The sequence below is a fragment of the Embiotoca jacksoni genome, unplaced genomic scaffold, assembly GCF_022577435.1.
Source record: "Embiotoca jacksoni isolate LCO1_2020_lvr unplaced genomic scaffold, fEmbJac1.0.p SCAF_27, whole genome shotgun sequence".
NCBI lineage: Eukaryota > Metazoa > Chordata > Actinopteri > Embiotocidae > Embiotoca > Embiotoca jacksoni.
In genome coordinates this window covers 2,136,053-2,148,671 of record NW_027185378.1, presented here as the reverse complement: position 1 = coordinate 2,148,671, position 12,619 = coordinate 2,136,053, and the positions used below count along the sequence as shown (strand labels likewise).

General features: G+C 39.6%; 1 protein-coding gene across 1 annotated transcript; it reads left to right on the top strand.

Moving 5' to 3' along the window:
• The first annotated feature begins 7,160 nt into the window (after positions 1–7,160).
• emx1 (empty spiracles homeobox 1) lies at positions 7,161–11,012 on the top strand. Its single transcript, XM_069160548.1, has 3 exons — positions 7,161–7,544; positions 9,161–9,345; positions 10,845–11,012. Exons 1-3 carry the CDS (start codon positions 7,196–7,198, stop codon positions 11,010–11,012), a joined length of 702 nt encoding a protein of 233 aa, XP_069016649.1. The 5' UTR covers positions 7,161–7,195.
• The last annotated feature ends 1,607 nt before the right edge of the window (positions 11,013–12,619 follow it).

Here is a 12,619-nt window from a genome sequence, read left to right as displayed (position 1 = left end):
CTTGGGTTCCCCTCTGATTTAAGCTAAGCAAATAAATAAGCAGCTCAGGGATTAGCTGGGATATCTGTAACCCGGGGTGGTGGGGGTCAATCTGTCTCAGGGCCATGGAGCTAGGTCTCACTGATTAATCTGTTTAAACGGTCACTACGCCTGTTCTCACTGCTTCTCAGAGGATGGGGCTCCAACATGCCCTCCCACCGCTGGCAGGTGGCCCGGCTTGGCTCTATAGAAACCGTCCCTCTGACGTCTCTCCTTTTCAGGTGGAAAGGGACCCATGCTGTCCACTGAAGCCTGCCTGGCAGACATTAGGAATGAAACAGGAGAGAGGACAGCAGACAGGATCGGGATGTTTGAGTCCATCAGAGCAGCTAATTGGGGTGGTTGAAAATCTTGTTGCTGAGAGAGAAAATTGCCAGGAAGGGAATCGTGAGAGAAAAAGATGGTTTATCTTTTGATTTTCAGTCTTATGGAGATTTTCCAGGCTGTTATAAATCAACTGACCCGCTAAATCAAGAAGCAGCTACTTTTACAACTGACTGGACGGAGAATAATACATAATCGAGAGGGCAACAACTCCAGAAAACAGTTGAATAATAAAACCATTGAGCTATTGTCCGGCTGAAAATGTAAGGATTAAGAACAAACCTCTATCAACGGCTCAATCTTGGTTTTTGTGGACACAAAAAGTGATCAACATACTTTTTACTTACCAGAGAGATGAAAAGCAAGCTGATGTCTGCACCAGCTGAGGTGCCGTGAGGAGGAACAGTGAGGAGGTGCAGTGAGGAGGAACAATGAGGAGGTGCAGTGAGGAGGAACAGTGAGGAGGTGCAGTGAGGAGGTACAGTGAGGAGGACCAGTGAGAAGGAACAGTGCAGAGGTGCAGCAGAGGATCAGTGTGGAGGTGCAGTGGGGAGGAGAGGACAGCTGTAACAGTATCAAAGAGAGAAGTTTAATAAACAGTAAAAGCACTGATCTCCTCCTGATTACTGCTGCAGTGCCGCTGGAGGAGCAGAATTCGTGTAAAAACCCCGGAGAGCCGTTTCTGATGTGATCAGAACTCCCTCCCCCTTCCCCTCCTCTCCCTCCCCCTCCTTCTCCTCCTCCTCCTCCTCCTCTTCTTTCTCCACAGCCCAACGTAATCCCATTGAGGGACAGAAAGAAGCAGCCAGAGGCCTGGGAAAACTCAGAGAGTCATGGGGGGTGAGGGGTTGGGGGGGGGGGGGGGTCAGGGGGCTCATCGTCTCAATTAGCACAGGGAACCTTAACGGTTGGAAACACGCCAACGCTGGCTGTGATTCTTAAGACTCTCTGAACTGGAACTTCTTATGAAAGGGAACTGTGACATCTTCATTTGTCTCCTGACTCGCTGCTCAGCTCCTCTTAAGGTTTATATTTTAACACTTTCTTTATCCTGGTCGCAGACACATTTCTGTTAATCCAAACTATCTAGTCATAAAATACAGTGTCTTTCCAGTTTTTCTAGATCTAAAACAATTCATCAGGTTTAAAATGAATCCTAGTTTGATACCTCAAATAAGAGAAAAGACCAACTTTGCTGGTTTCAGGCTCTCAAATGTGAAGATTTATTTTTACTTAATTGGAGCTGGGAAGAAAATTTTGATTTGAAGGACACCGGGAAATTGTAATAATATTTTAAAAATCTGTAGATTCATCTGTAATATTTTCAGTGATGACATTTCACATTGTGTCTAAACTGCTGCAAATGTGGCCAGAACTTTCTGATCTTAAGAGACTTCTGGTAAAATAAAGACACAATAAATCCAGTAAAATCTGCAAATTCCTAAACATCAGTCATCCACCAACACTGACAAGAGGATTTAAATAGATAGTGTTTGTTTGTCAGAGGTTCATTGAAAACAAGCAGACAGCTACCTCCTAATCTACCTATTAAAAACTGAAACTCACCACCTACTGATGCGTAATGCCCTCGCACATTCTACCAACACTAGTTGCCAGGCAAAAGTTTGTTGTTTATGGATTTTCTAAATTAAACACTTTTAGTGTCACTCTTTGGGGTTTATTATTATTATTATTATTACATTAATAGATCCTACTTGAGAATTATTTGTGGTAATGTTGAACTATGTTTCTATTTTTTGCCAATGGGGGTTGACATTTTCTTTAGACTTCATCAGTTCACATTAATTATCTTTTTATTTCTGTAGCGTCCCTAAAATCCCTCCTCCCTGTCTATTTTATTTCCCACCGTTAATTTAAACCCTGTCGGTCATATGACTGTTAGACAGATTGTAATGCAGCTCCGAGGAGGTGTGAAAGTTCTCATGGAGAGCAATAAGCTGCAGCTCCAATTGGGAGAGTGCACTTCACTTGACCAACGTGCGTTTTAGGGCAGACGATTGTAAAAAAAAACCAAAAAAAACAAAGACACTTTGCATTTTATTTGCAGAGCTGAGGGCATCTCTACTCCATCTAATAGTCATTAGCTTTCATTACAAGCGTTTGAAGTCGTAGCTGCTCTTTGTCTCGTCGTGAAAGGGCCGCATTCGAGACGCACAATGACTTCAGACACGGGCACGGACAAGAGGAGCTCTCCTCCAGTGAAGTGGTCATACTGATGCCCGGAGAACAGGGGCTTTCTTTCTCAGGAAATGCCACTTCCTGTTGACGTCATGCAGCAGAGAGAGAGAAGATCAAACAGAAAGCAATAGTTCCTTCCCAAAAGAAATGCGCAATTTATCCAAAATGCCTTTTACGCACAACACCATCCAACAGGAAAGTCTTCAAATATCGAAAAATGATGGATCATACCTCTATCATATTCTGGCTAGAAATTTATTCATGATTTTATCTCCTAAAAATGACTTCAAATTTCATTTAAGCACGCTTATAATAATTTACATTTTATCCAAAATGTTTGGAACAATTTCAGACAAACAAAATTTAATATCGATACGTTTTTCTGACTATAAACATGTATTTTCTCTCCGGACCCTGTTAAAAGTGGGGTGTTTGTTTATGCTGACGGGGGGAGCCGGTTGGAGGAGCAGGTGCAGATAAACGAACCCACTTCTCACGCAGGTGGCACAAACGCAGCCACGTGCTACTTTTCCCATCTCGTTATAATGGGGTGAAATTTTCCAAGCATTTAAGTAGAATAGATTAGCTGAACACACAACGCTAATGCGAAACAAAATGACCAATTAACTTATTAATTAAGTGGGAGTGCGGGTCAGATGTAGTTTGATAAATGAAAGTTAATTTGGATTACCTGCTTTATGGAGGTCAACATATTGTGATGACCTTTATCTACTAGAAATACTCTATCTGCTATATTTTCCTGAACTAAGAACTATCCATCTTTACCTCAGACACAGCCGAGGCTTTTCATGGAGCTGCAACCACTGAGGTCACAGCTGCCCTTTGACCTCTGCAGGACATTTTAAATATTTTCAACATGCTGTGCCTCACTTCCACCACTGGATGGCAACGTTGGCACAGAAGAAGATACTTTACAGTGACAAAGTGGAGTAATTTCTGAGGACTGGTGAGAGGTTTTCTCTCAGGTGAAAGGACATCAACTAAACAAATTTAAAGGGATTTACTAAAATCTCACGTTGCAGTTATTTTTACTGTCAAAAATAGTTTTCATCAGAGTACAATCTCTTAAAGTGAGTTGGAAAAACAAAGTGAGCTTTTACACTGTTGAAGGTCATTAAAGGGCTCCCATGCTTCAACTGTTTTTACTCATTATGAACAGAACTTTGTTAATACAATAATTAATAACGTTTGATCCCACAGTGTTTATTTTGGGGGATTAAATGAGTCAAAAATCAGTTGAGAAGCTGCAGTTCCCATTATTAGAGCACATGTTCAAATATTATTATAAAATTATTATTTTCTTCACTAAATATTATGTATAAAAATCTATTATCAAGAGGACTGTTCAGTCAGATGCCACTGGAGGGCAGCACCTGTCTTACGTTGTGTCACCAACAGTGGCCTCCATTTTGGATCAGTTTCCTGAGACGCCAAAACAATCTGGAGACATTTGAAACTGACCAATAACTAGAATTGTCTACTTGAATAATAATCTTAATTATTATTGTTATTATTATTGTGTGGTTGAACAACTGTTTGATTGAAGCTAAAGTGTTTATCAATCCCTGTTAAAAATTCTTACACAGCTAGATGGACTCAGATTAGTTATTTAGAAGAGTTTTAGCATTTTTAAAAATCATTAGAAGACAAAAATAAGCAGAAATGGAATATTTTCATCACTTCATAAACAGCCTGTATCCTCTAATTGATTATGTTTTGTTATATTTATTTTAATAAAAACACAGGACTCCCTCAAAAGCAGTATTTTTAAGGGGGTTGAAATTAAATTAGCTTTAAATTGTTCCAACAGTTACAGTCATGTGGACAGATGTAAATACGTCACATAACAATCATGGTTTTTTTTGTTTTTTTTTATTTAGTGTGTCAAAATCTGTGCGAAACAAACCTGTTTTTATAACAATTGTGGATTAATTCTTTCCTTTTTAAAAAAACAAAAACAAACAGACGGTTTAAGTCTTAATATGTTCTCACTGCATAATTTAGATTTTTTTTTTTTTTTATAGCCATCTCTGACTCCACTGTGGGAGCTCTACAATAAAAAGGGTTTGGTGCCCAACTAATACATTTTCATCTTTTTTTCTTTTACCTATTAGCAAAACACTTCCACCTCATACTCTCCTCACACTGGACAATATGAACCAGAACATACTGCATATTTGAGCTCTTTTACTGGAGTGTTTTAGAATTTAATGAAAATTATGGTCCCAGCTCGTTACTAATTATCACGAATGTATGAAAAGTCCCTAAAATTATTTCAGCAATGTCAAACCAATCAATAGGAATCTTACTGTAAACTATTTCCAGTGGAGTTGAAGAGGTCAGATGTGAGTCTGTGTCCTCCGGAGCCTCTGGGGGGGAAAAAATCAACAACAGCTACGGAACAACGGTGGATTGCTTTACTTTGTTTTGGTTAAAGCGGAGCGGTTTGATCATCTATTAACCAGCAGCGATCAGGGTCAGCGCGTAAAGGCCTGCAGGGTTTCATCATTAAACTCAGCAGCTCGGTCAGCCCTGCAGTTCCTGCTGCTGAGGGATGGTTTAAATATAAAATCTGCCTCAGAAAGAGTGCTGACCGAGTCCTGAAATATTTCACCACCACAAAGGCGTCTGATTAGAGTCTGATTACAGCCCACAGGGTCACCACGACTGGGTTGTAATGAGACCTAATAGTAAAATATTATCTTAAAAAGACTGTGAAGATTTAATGTTTCAAAATAACTCCACAGATCTATACTAATCTATTATTTCTTCACAATGCTTTTATTCTTACCAACAGTTAATAAACAGCCTGGATGAAACGGTCCAGACTCCAGTTGACAGTAGTTTTTATGACTCATGAAACAGGAAATACTTCCACGGAAACTGGAGAATTAATGAATCAGAGCCACCCAGAAAGTACACATTTATCTGTCCATAATTTGTTTAATAAAAATTAAAACTTCAGGGGAAAATACGAAGATTTTTGGAGACCAACTTTCCCAGAACCTCCTTTGATGTCTTTAACTCTAAACACCTAATCAACAACTTGTTTTACCTCATAATTTCCATCGGTAATGATTTTCTAATGCAACCTTTACGCAAACGAGCGCATTAAGAGGAGAATTATTAACCTGGTTAGCGCATAAAGGAAGCTGCGCAAAGACCTCTAATAACCAACAAACTACCGGCTGCTTTTCTCCTGCTGCTCAACTGATCTCACAGAGGACAAACTGGGCGTCAATTTACTCAAAATGTGCACGAGTCAAAGCATTTTAAAGCCTAATTTGGTCCATTTTCCAACAAGATGTGGTCAAAATCCTGCAGACTTCTTTATTAACAAATTAAATACTGGCTCAATTTGTGAGAAGGAACTTTTTGGATCCTATTTTGGCGATAAAAACTAATCTTTTGAAAAGTAATCTGCACGTTGAGACTAACGATGATTTTATTGGGTCCCTGAACACCACTTTGAAAATGTTTGTTTAACGGAATTTTCCATATTAAACAAAATAGGTGCAGGTCTACAAACTACTACTCGTGATTGTAATGGTAATAAAAACTATTATTATTGATGTACTGTTAAAAATTATTCTACAATTATGATTATATTGTTATGTTATTAACCAAAACGAGTGGAACAACAAGTAAAAAACATTTAAATGCATATGAAAGGAAATAAACATAAAAATTAAAAATTAAAAAAAAAAAAAAAAAAGCTAAAAGCTAAACTTGAGAGGTGAAACTGTGCACTCTGGTGAGAGAAGAAAATATATGCTGAAATAATAAAGACAAATCAAGCAGAAAGAAAAATGAATTGATCTTTACGCACAACTTGGTATTTCGATGAATATTTCCAGTAAATGAACGAGCTCTTTACTGTTTTCAAAGCCCAGTGACGGTTTAATGGTTGTATAATGAGGGTGAAAAGTTAAAGAAGAAAGTTAAAGAATTGAAACAAGTGCGTTAAAGAGATCTCTATGACTCTCCTTTAATTTCTCGACAACCAGGCTCCAAACATTGACACCAGAGAATTCCTGAACCAACTGAATGCGCTCAGAAACCAGTGGACCCCCCCCCCCCCCTCTAACGCCCCCCCTAGCGCGCCCCCACCCCAGCGCCCCCCCCCCCCCCTCCCCTCTCCGCCCGGCCGACTGTTTCCTTAAAGAAAAAACAGATATTAAGGCTGAACGCAACACAATGAGCCATTAATTGGCGCGCACATGTTTTCACAGCGTGCCTCTGTAACTAAGCTGCGCGGTCTCGTGTGATCTGTGAAGCAGGTACTTGAGGAGACCTATTGGCAGGTGCTGTGGTCCAATCAGCTCCCTCTCCCTACGCAGCGTCGGGCCACATGGAAGCTCAGAGGCGCTTTGCTTTGGTGAGCACTTGTGCACAGATTCCTTCCGAGCGCGCACGGACAATTTGCAGCACTGTTGAGTTTTGTAGCAGCATCTTCATAAAGCAAGCTTGTGCAGGCTATTGGCGCACCCCCCCCCCCTCCCCACCACCCCGCAACCATGCATCTCTGAGAGGGGGTTATCTTCTGCAGCAGGAGGAAGTAACACGACTGACCACTTTCTTTTTTTGCTGTTGGTTTTTTCTTTCTACCGAGATGATGTTTTCCTCTGCAGGCAAGCGCTGCTTCACGATAGAGTCTCTGGTCGCCAAAGAGAACCCTCTAACAGCCGAGGAGCCCATCCGCCCCACGGCTCTGAGTTATTCCAACCCGACCACGGATGCCTTAATGAACAGTTACCAGGTTCCGCCGGCCCGGTCCCTCTACCAGAGCCCGGACCTAGTGTTCCCGGAGACGGTGAACCACCCGTCTCTCACCGTGGCTCCGCACCAGCTCGGAGGATCCCACCTACAGCACCCGCACTTCTTCGGGACACAGCACCGAGACCCGCTCAACTTCTACCCCTGGGTCCTACGGAACCGCTTCTTTGGACACAGATTTCAAGGTAGGTGGAGCGGTGCAAATGCAAAATAATAAAACGAATCTGTGCAACAATTTTAAAGTCCACAATTAGGTCATAAATACCTGGATACTCAGCCTGAATTAAAGCAAAATGTAGACTTATCTGCAGTTTAGATGGTGCCAAAATTCACAAGATTTATGTGTCTTTATAAGAAGTGGTGGTTCAATCTTTGCTTTTCATATTTTCATGAGGTTTAAGATTCTTGAACAGGACTTTTGAACAAGATATGACTCCCCACAATGAGAAATATTTCCTGGTAGAAAAATAAACTGCAGCCACAGATAACATGAAGCCAGTTTCCGGCAGGCTGCTCTCCTGCTTCCACTCTCATTCGCCCTTCAGCGACTCTCAGAAAGCCTCAGCAGGAGCAGATAAGCACCGAGGCGGATCCCCCCCCCCCCACCCCCCTCTCCATACAATTCGCCTTAGGTTAGACTACAGTTTGTTCATTTAATTACAATAAAATCTTGCACAACAGTCAGACTATGGAGGCGAAATAGATCAAATCTGTGATAATAACTGAAGTGTGAATAGAAATCAGAATAAAATGCAGCAGCAGTGGATTTAAATAGAGCCTGCAGTGATTTTGAACAGAAAATGTGTTTTTATAATAAAGACAGAAATATGCAAATCATTAAACTGCTACTTAATCAGAACAATAAACTAATAGTTATTATAGATATAGAGGCTATAATTAATTATTATCCCACAATAACGAGGTGGATTTTGTTGTAGACTTTCTTACAAAATGCAAAAAGACAAGTACGAAAAGAAAAGCTGGAATACGGGAATATAAATATTAAATATAATAAATATAAATATATAGAAGAAAAATGTCCAAATAAACACAATCAATCAATAATATTCCAACCTCTCTGCAGCGCAGCGTGCAACAACCCTCCGAAATATTTTAGCATAAAATAAGCCATCAATCTCCACAACAGCTTCACCTTTTAAACCTTCCCCACACAACAGTGTGAAATATATCAGAATTAAAATTAACCAGTTGTCCGTTAATTTGCAGTAAAAGATCAAAAAATGCACACATCCTCAAACGCTTTATGTTTTAAGTACTCCAGTCAAATATGCTAATTGATCAATTATCCCACGACTGAATATTGTATATAATTTCTCATTTATTTACGCGTAATTATCAGTTCATTTTGCACCATCGCTTTAACATTTCTTTAAAATGTGTCTTTTTAAATGGTTGTTTATGATTTAATTCGCTTGCGTTCTTTGTAATTGTAAAGTGAAAAAGATGCACGTGCAAAAGATGCAAAAGAAGTCGTTTTATGTTTGGTCAGAATATTTGGCATTTTTCCTCTAAAGAGTTTTAAAACTGACACTCATAATATTTGTCAAAAACGCTCATTAGTGGAGTTTTTAAATCAGGCTTTGTGTTACATAAATAAAAAATGTACTGGCCTATTAAGAGGCATAATTCTGCAAATATTAAATTTCTGGTAAATTATTACTTTTATTTACAACTATATTAGCCTATATTATATATTATAATAATAATAATAAAAAAATCTTTTCCATACAGCCCTTTAATGTCCGAGGTGTTGTATTCATCTTACCTTTGCCGTTTTCAGGTAACGACGTGTCCCAGGACAGCCTCCTCCTCCACGGTCCGTTCGCCAGGAAACCCAAACGCATCCGGACGGCCTTCTCTCCGTCGCAGCTGCTCCGGCTGGAAAGAGCCTTCGAGAAGAACCACTATGTGGTCGGAGCGGAGAGGAAGCAGCTGGCGAACAGCCTGAGTTTATCCGAAACACAGGTGAGTGACACTGTGACGGGGATATCTGCCGGTTTTAATCATTTTATCATAACACTTCCGGTCTCCATCAAACATGGTTCATTCTCACAATAAAAAAAAAAAAACTAAAATATTTGAACGCCTGAATAATCAGATTAACAGCTGTGGCAATGAAAATACTAATAAAAAATATATTTAAAAAAAAAGGAAATTTAAACATTATTTTATAATATTTTTTGTACGTTTTGAAAACCCAAATATACATTTTCTGAACTATAGGTTAGTTTATCTAAATATTACATAAATATATTGTTATATTGCTGAATATTATCAACTAAAATGTTAATAATTAGAGAAATTTTGCATTTATATATAAAATCTTTAGGTTTTTAAAAAAATATCATATTGAAGCTATTAAACCTCCAGTTTGCAGCAGTCTTGCATGTCCTACAATAAAACAGAGTAAATATTATTGATGTTTAAGTTTAATGAGTCCACACCATCTGGGTGTCCATTAGGCCTAATAGGGAATATAAAGAGATTTTCCTGAGTCAGTGAAATGAATAAATGCTGCTGTATGTTTCCTGTCAGTCAATAAGAGGTTCTCAATTGAATTTTACAAATTATAAAGACAGTAAAGTGAATGTTATTATTAACACACAAAGTTTATTTAGTAACAAAAACTTAAGTCAATCAGCTGGATGTTAACACCACAAAGAGTTTATTGATCCCTGTAGGAACATTAGGACTGGCTTTACTATAAAAAAAATGATCCTCATCAGGTGAACTAGTGATTTTTTTTAAAAAGGGGGAGGAGGGGGCAGGGAAGGGGAGGTCAGAAAAACCAAAATATAATGCTGCTAAATGATCTAACACTTTAGCGAGGTTGAGTTTTGCTCTTTTAAAACAACAACAACAACAACAGTACAACCATGCAGCTCTGGGAACATGTGCAGTTTAATGAGGATCACGGAGAGTTTGTAGTTTTACATGAAAACAGTTTTCATAAAGTAGAATCAGCCTGAAGCCCAAAACAAAAAGAAAAAAGAAGAGGAAACTAATGAGTTCAGGTGCTGCTATTTAAAAAAATGAAACCAAATCAGCACAGCTCATATTACTGACATATTACTGATTGCATCTGGCTGCAGGAAGTCTTGTAGCTTCGTGATGTTTCCCAGACATTAACAGAGAGGTTTCAGCCTTTGTTACTAAAGATTTAGGTACTAAATTCAAGAGAAAAGGGATTACATTCTCACAACTGATGAGCTGCAACAAGACTGCATTTATAATTTGCATCAAAATGAATTAAAACTATGGTTCAATTATCCCCCCCAAAAAAATTTGTTTAATTTTCAGATGTACAGATTTAGTAAATAGTCTGAATGCATGATTAATATCATCGTGGATCACAGCTGCATTAATAACAACACTGTTGAAATGCAGCCATTATTCATCTTTAAGAATGTCTGTTTACACCGAGGTCTCAGACTGAGCTGTTTTTCTTGTTTTCCTCCTTACAGGTGAAGGTGTGGTTCCAGAACCGGAGGACCAAGTACAAGCGTCAGAAGCTGGAGGAGGAGGGACCGGACAGCCAGCAGAAGAAGAAGGGGAACCACCACATCAACAGATGGCGCATCGCCACCAAGCAGGCCAGCAATGAGGACATCGACGTCACCTCAGAGGACTAAAAGCAAACAATGCTGCTGCCCCCTTCACCCCCCCCCCCCTCCCCTCCCTCCAACCCCCAAACCAGAGGACCAACACTATTTATTATGTAATATTATTAAGTATAATTAGACGCAGTAGAGGAAGACTCCAGGACTGAATATGTGATCATCTTTTCATCGAGGTGCTGCACTGGAGAAAGCATCTTATTTATCAGCATCCATCCTGAAGGACTGTGGAAGAGAAAGATCCTTCCACCATTTAATGATCTTTGGTCTTCGAATCCAAAGATGAAGAGAAACAACGTCAACCTCCGCCATTGTGTTTTTTGTTTTTTTTAAAACTGTACATAGGACAGTGATAAAGACTGTTTTGTTTTTTTTCCAAAGAGGCTATTTGTTTCATTAAAGCTGTTTTGTTTTTTTCAACCACCTGCTTAGGTCATTAACACCTCGCCACTCGCTCCGCCCACTCAGCCACATGTGCGCCATCTTTAATTTAAAAACAAAAAACAGAGGTGTCGATGCACACTTTGAGTCGAGGAACACGCTGGTGACCGGCCAGAGGAACAAAACGGGAACCAATTCATCGCTTTGCTTTATTTAAATATTTTTTTTTTATTTATTTTTTTTTTTTTAAATTCAGTGACTTGAGAGCCAATCAGAAGAAAAAGTTCACAGCTTTGTGCTCCTTTTTTTTTTTTTTTTTTGCCACATTCGTCAGATGTCTCCATTTATTGACGGTCTGCAGATCTCATTAAGCGCTGTGTTGCATAAGACATATAAATAAAAAAAACAACAACATACTTTTCAAGCAGAACATGTAGTTAAAAAAAAAAAAAAGATGTTTTAGAAATAAAAGCAAAAATCATTTCTCGGACGGGAATTTTTTCGTGTGCGTGTGCGCGCGCGTTTCAGCCTGGCTGCAGAGTCTGCAGGGTTTTTTTTTATTCCAGCCGTGCATTACAGTGGCAGGTTTCACTCATTAGTTCTTGCTCTCCCACTAAAGGTGCATGTGCAAATCAGTGTGAAACATGCTGCGCTGGTGTTTGATTGGAATGAAATCTTGCAGACACGAGGGCCTCTGTGGCACAGGAAGTGGAGACGTGGATTTAGCATTTTTTAGGTTATTTTCTGAAGACGGAAAAACAACCTTCCCCCCAAAATGTAGGCGGAATTATGGCAGTATAAATATGCTGTGAACTCCCTGGGGAAGGTTCTTTTGGTTGGGAATCACTGCTTCTCACTGATGTGTCAGGAATGTTGCAGGACAGCTGCGCAGGTGTCAGGTGTGTTACCTGTCGACTGGTATTCCCTCTGAATTGTAGCAGAAAGGGAACACAGAAAATCATTCCCAACCAGAGGGTGCAAAAAAAAAAAAAAAAAAAAACAGAAAAAAAAAAAAAAGAGGGAAAGTAGTGACTATTGTGCAGCGGTTCTTTCACGGAGCGCCTCCTCAGTAATTACCTGTCAAAAGAAACGGAAGGAATCTGTGCCTAATGACCCCGAGGATTCAGAGATGAGGCCTGACGTCTGACCCCGACGTCGTGTTTTGAAAGCGAGGAGACGGAGGAGAAGAGACGGGAAGATGTCGGAGTGAAACGCACGGGAACGGTCTCGGCTCTTCACAA

What these genes read in the sequence shown, in the direction of transcription:
- emx1 (XM_069160548.1), top strand. Translation starts at nt 7,196, where the DNA reads ATGATGTTTTCCTCTGCAGGCAAGCGCTGCTTCACGATAGAGTCTCTG. An exon ending in CTTTGGACACAGATTTCAAG is followed by an intron (nt 7,545 to 9,160) that starts GTAGGTGGAGCG and finishes TGCCGTTTTCAG; the next exon opens with GTAACGACGTGTCCCAGGAC. An exon ending in TGAGTTTATCCGAAACACAG is followed by an intron (nt 9,346 to 10,844) that starts GTGAGTGACACT and finishes TCCTCCTTACAG; the next exon opens with GTGAAGGTGTGGTTCCAGAA.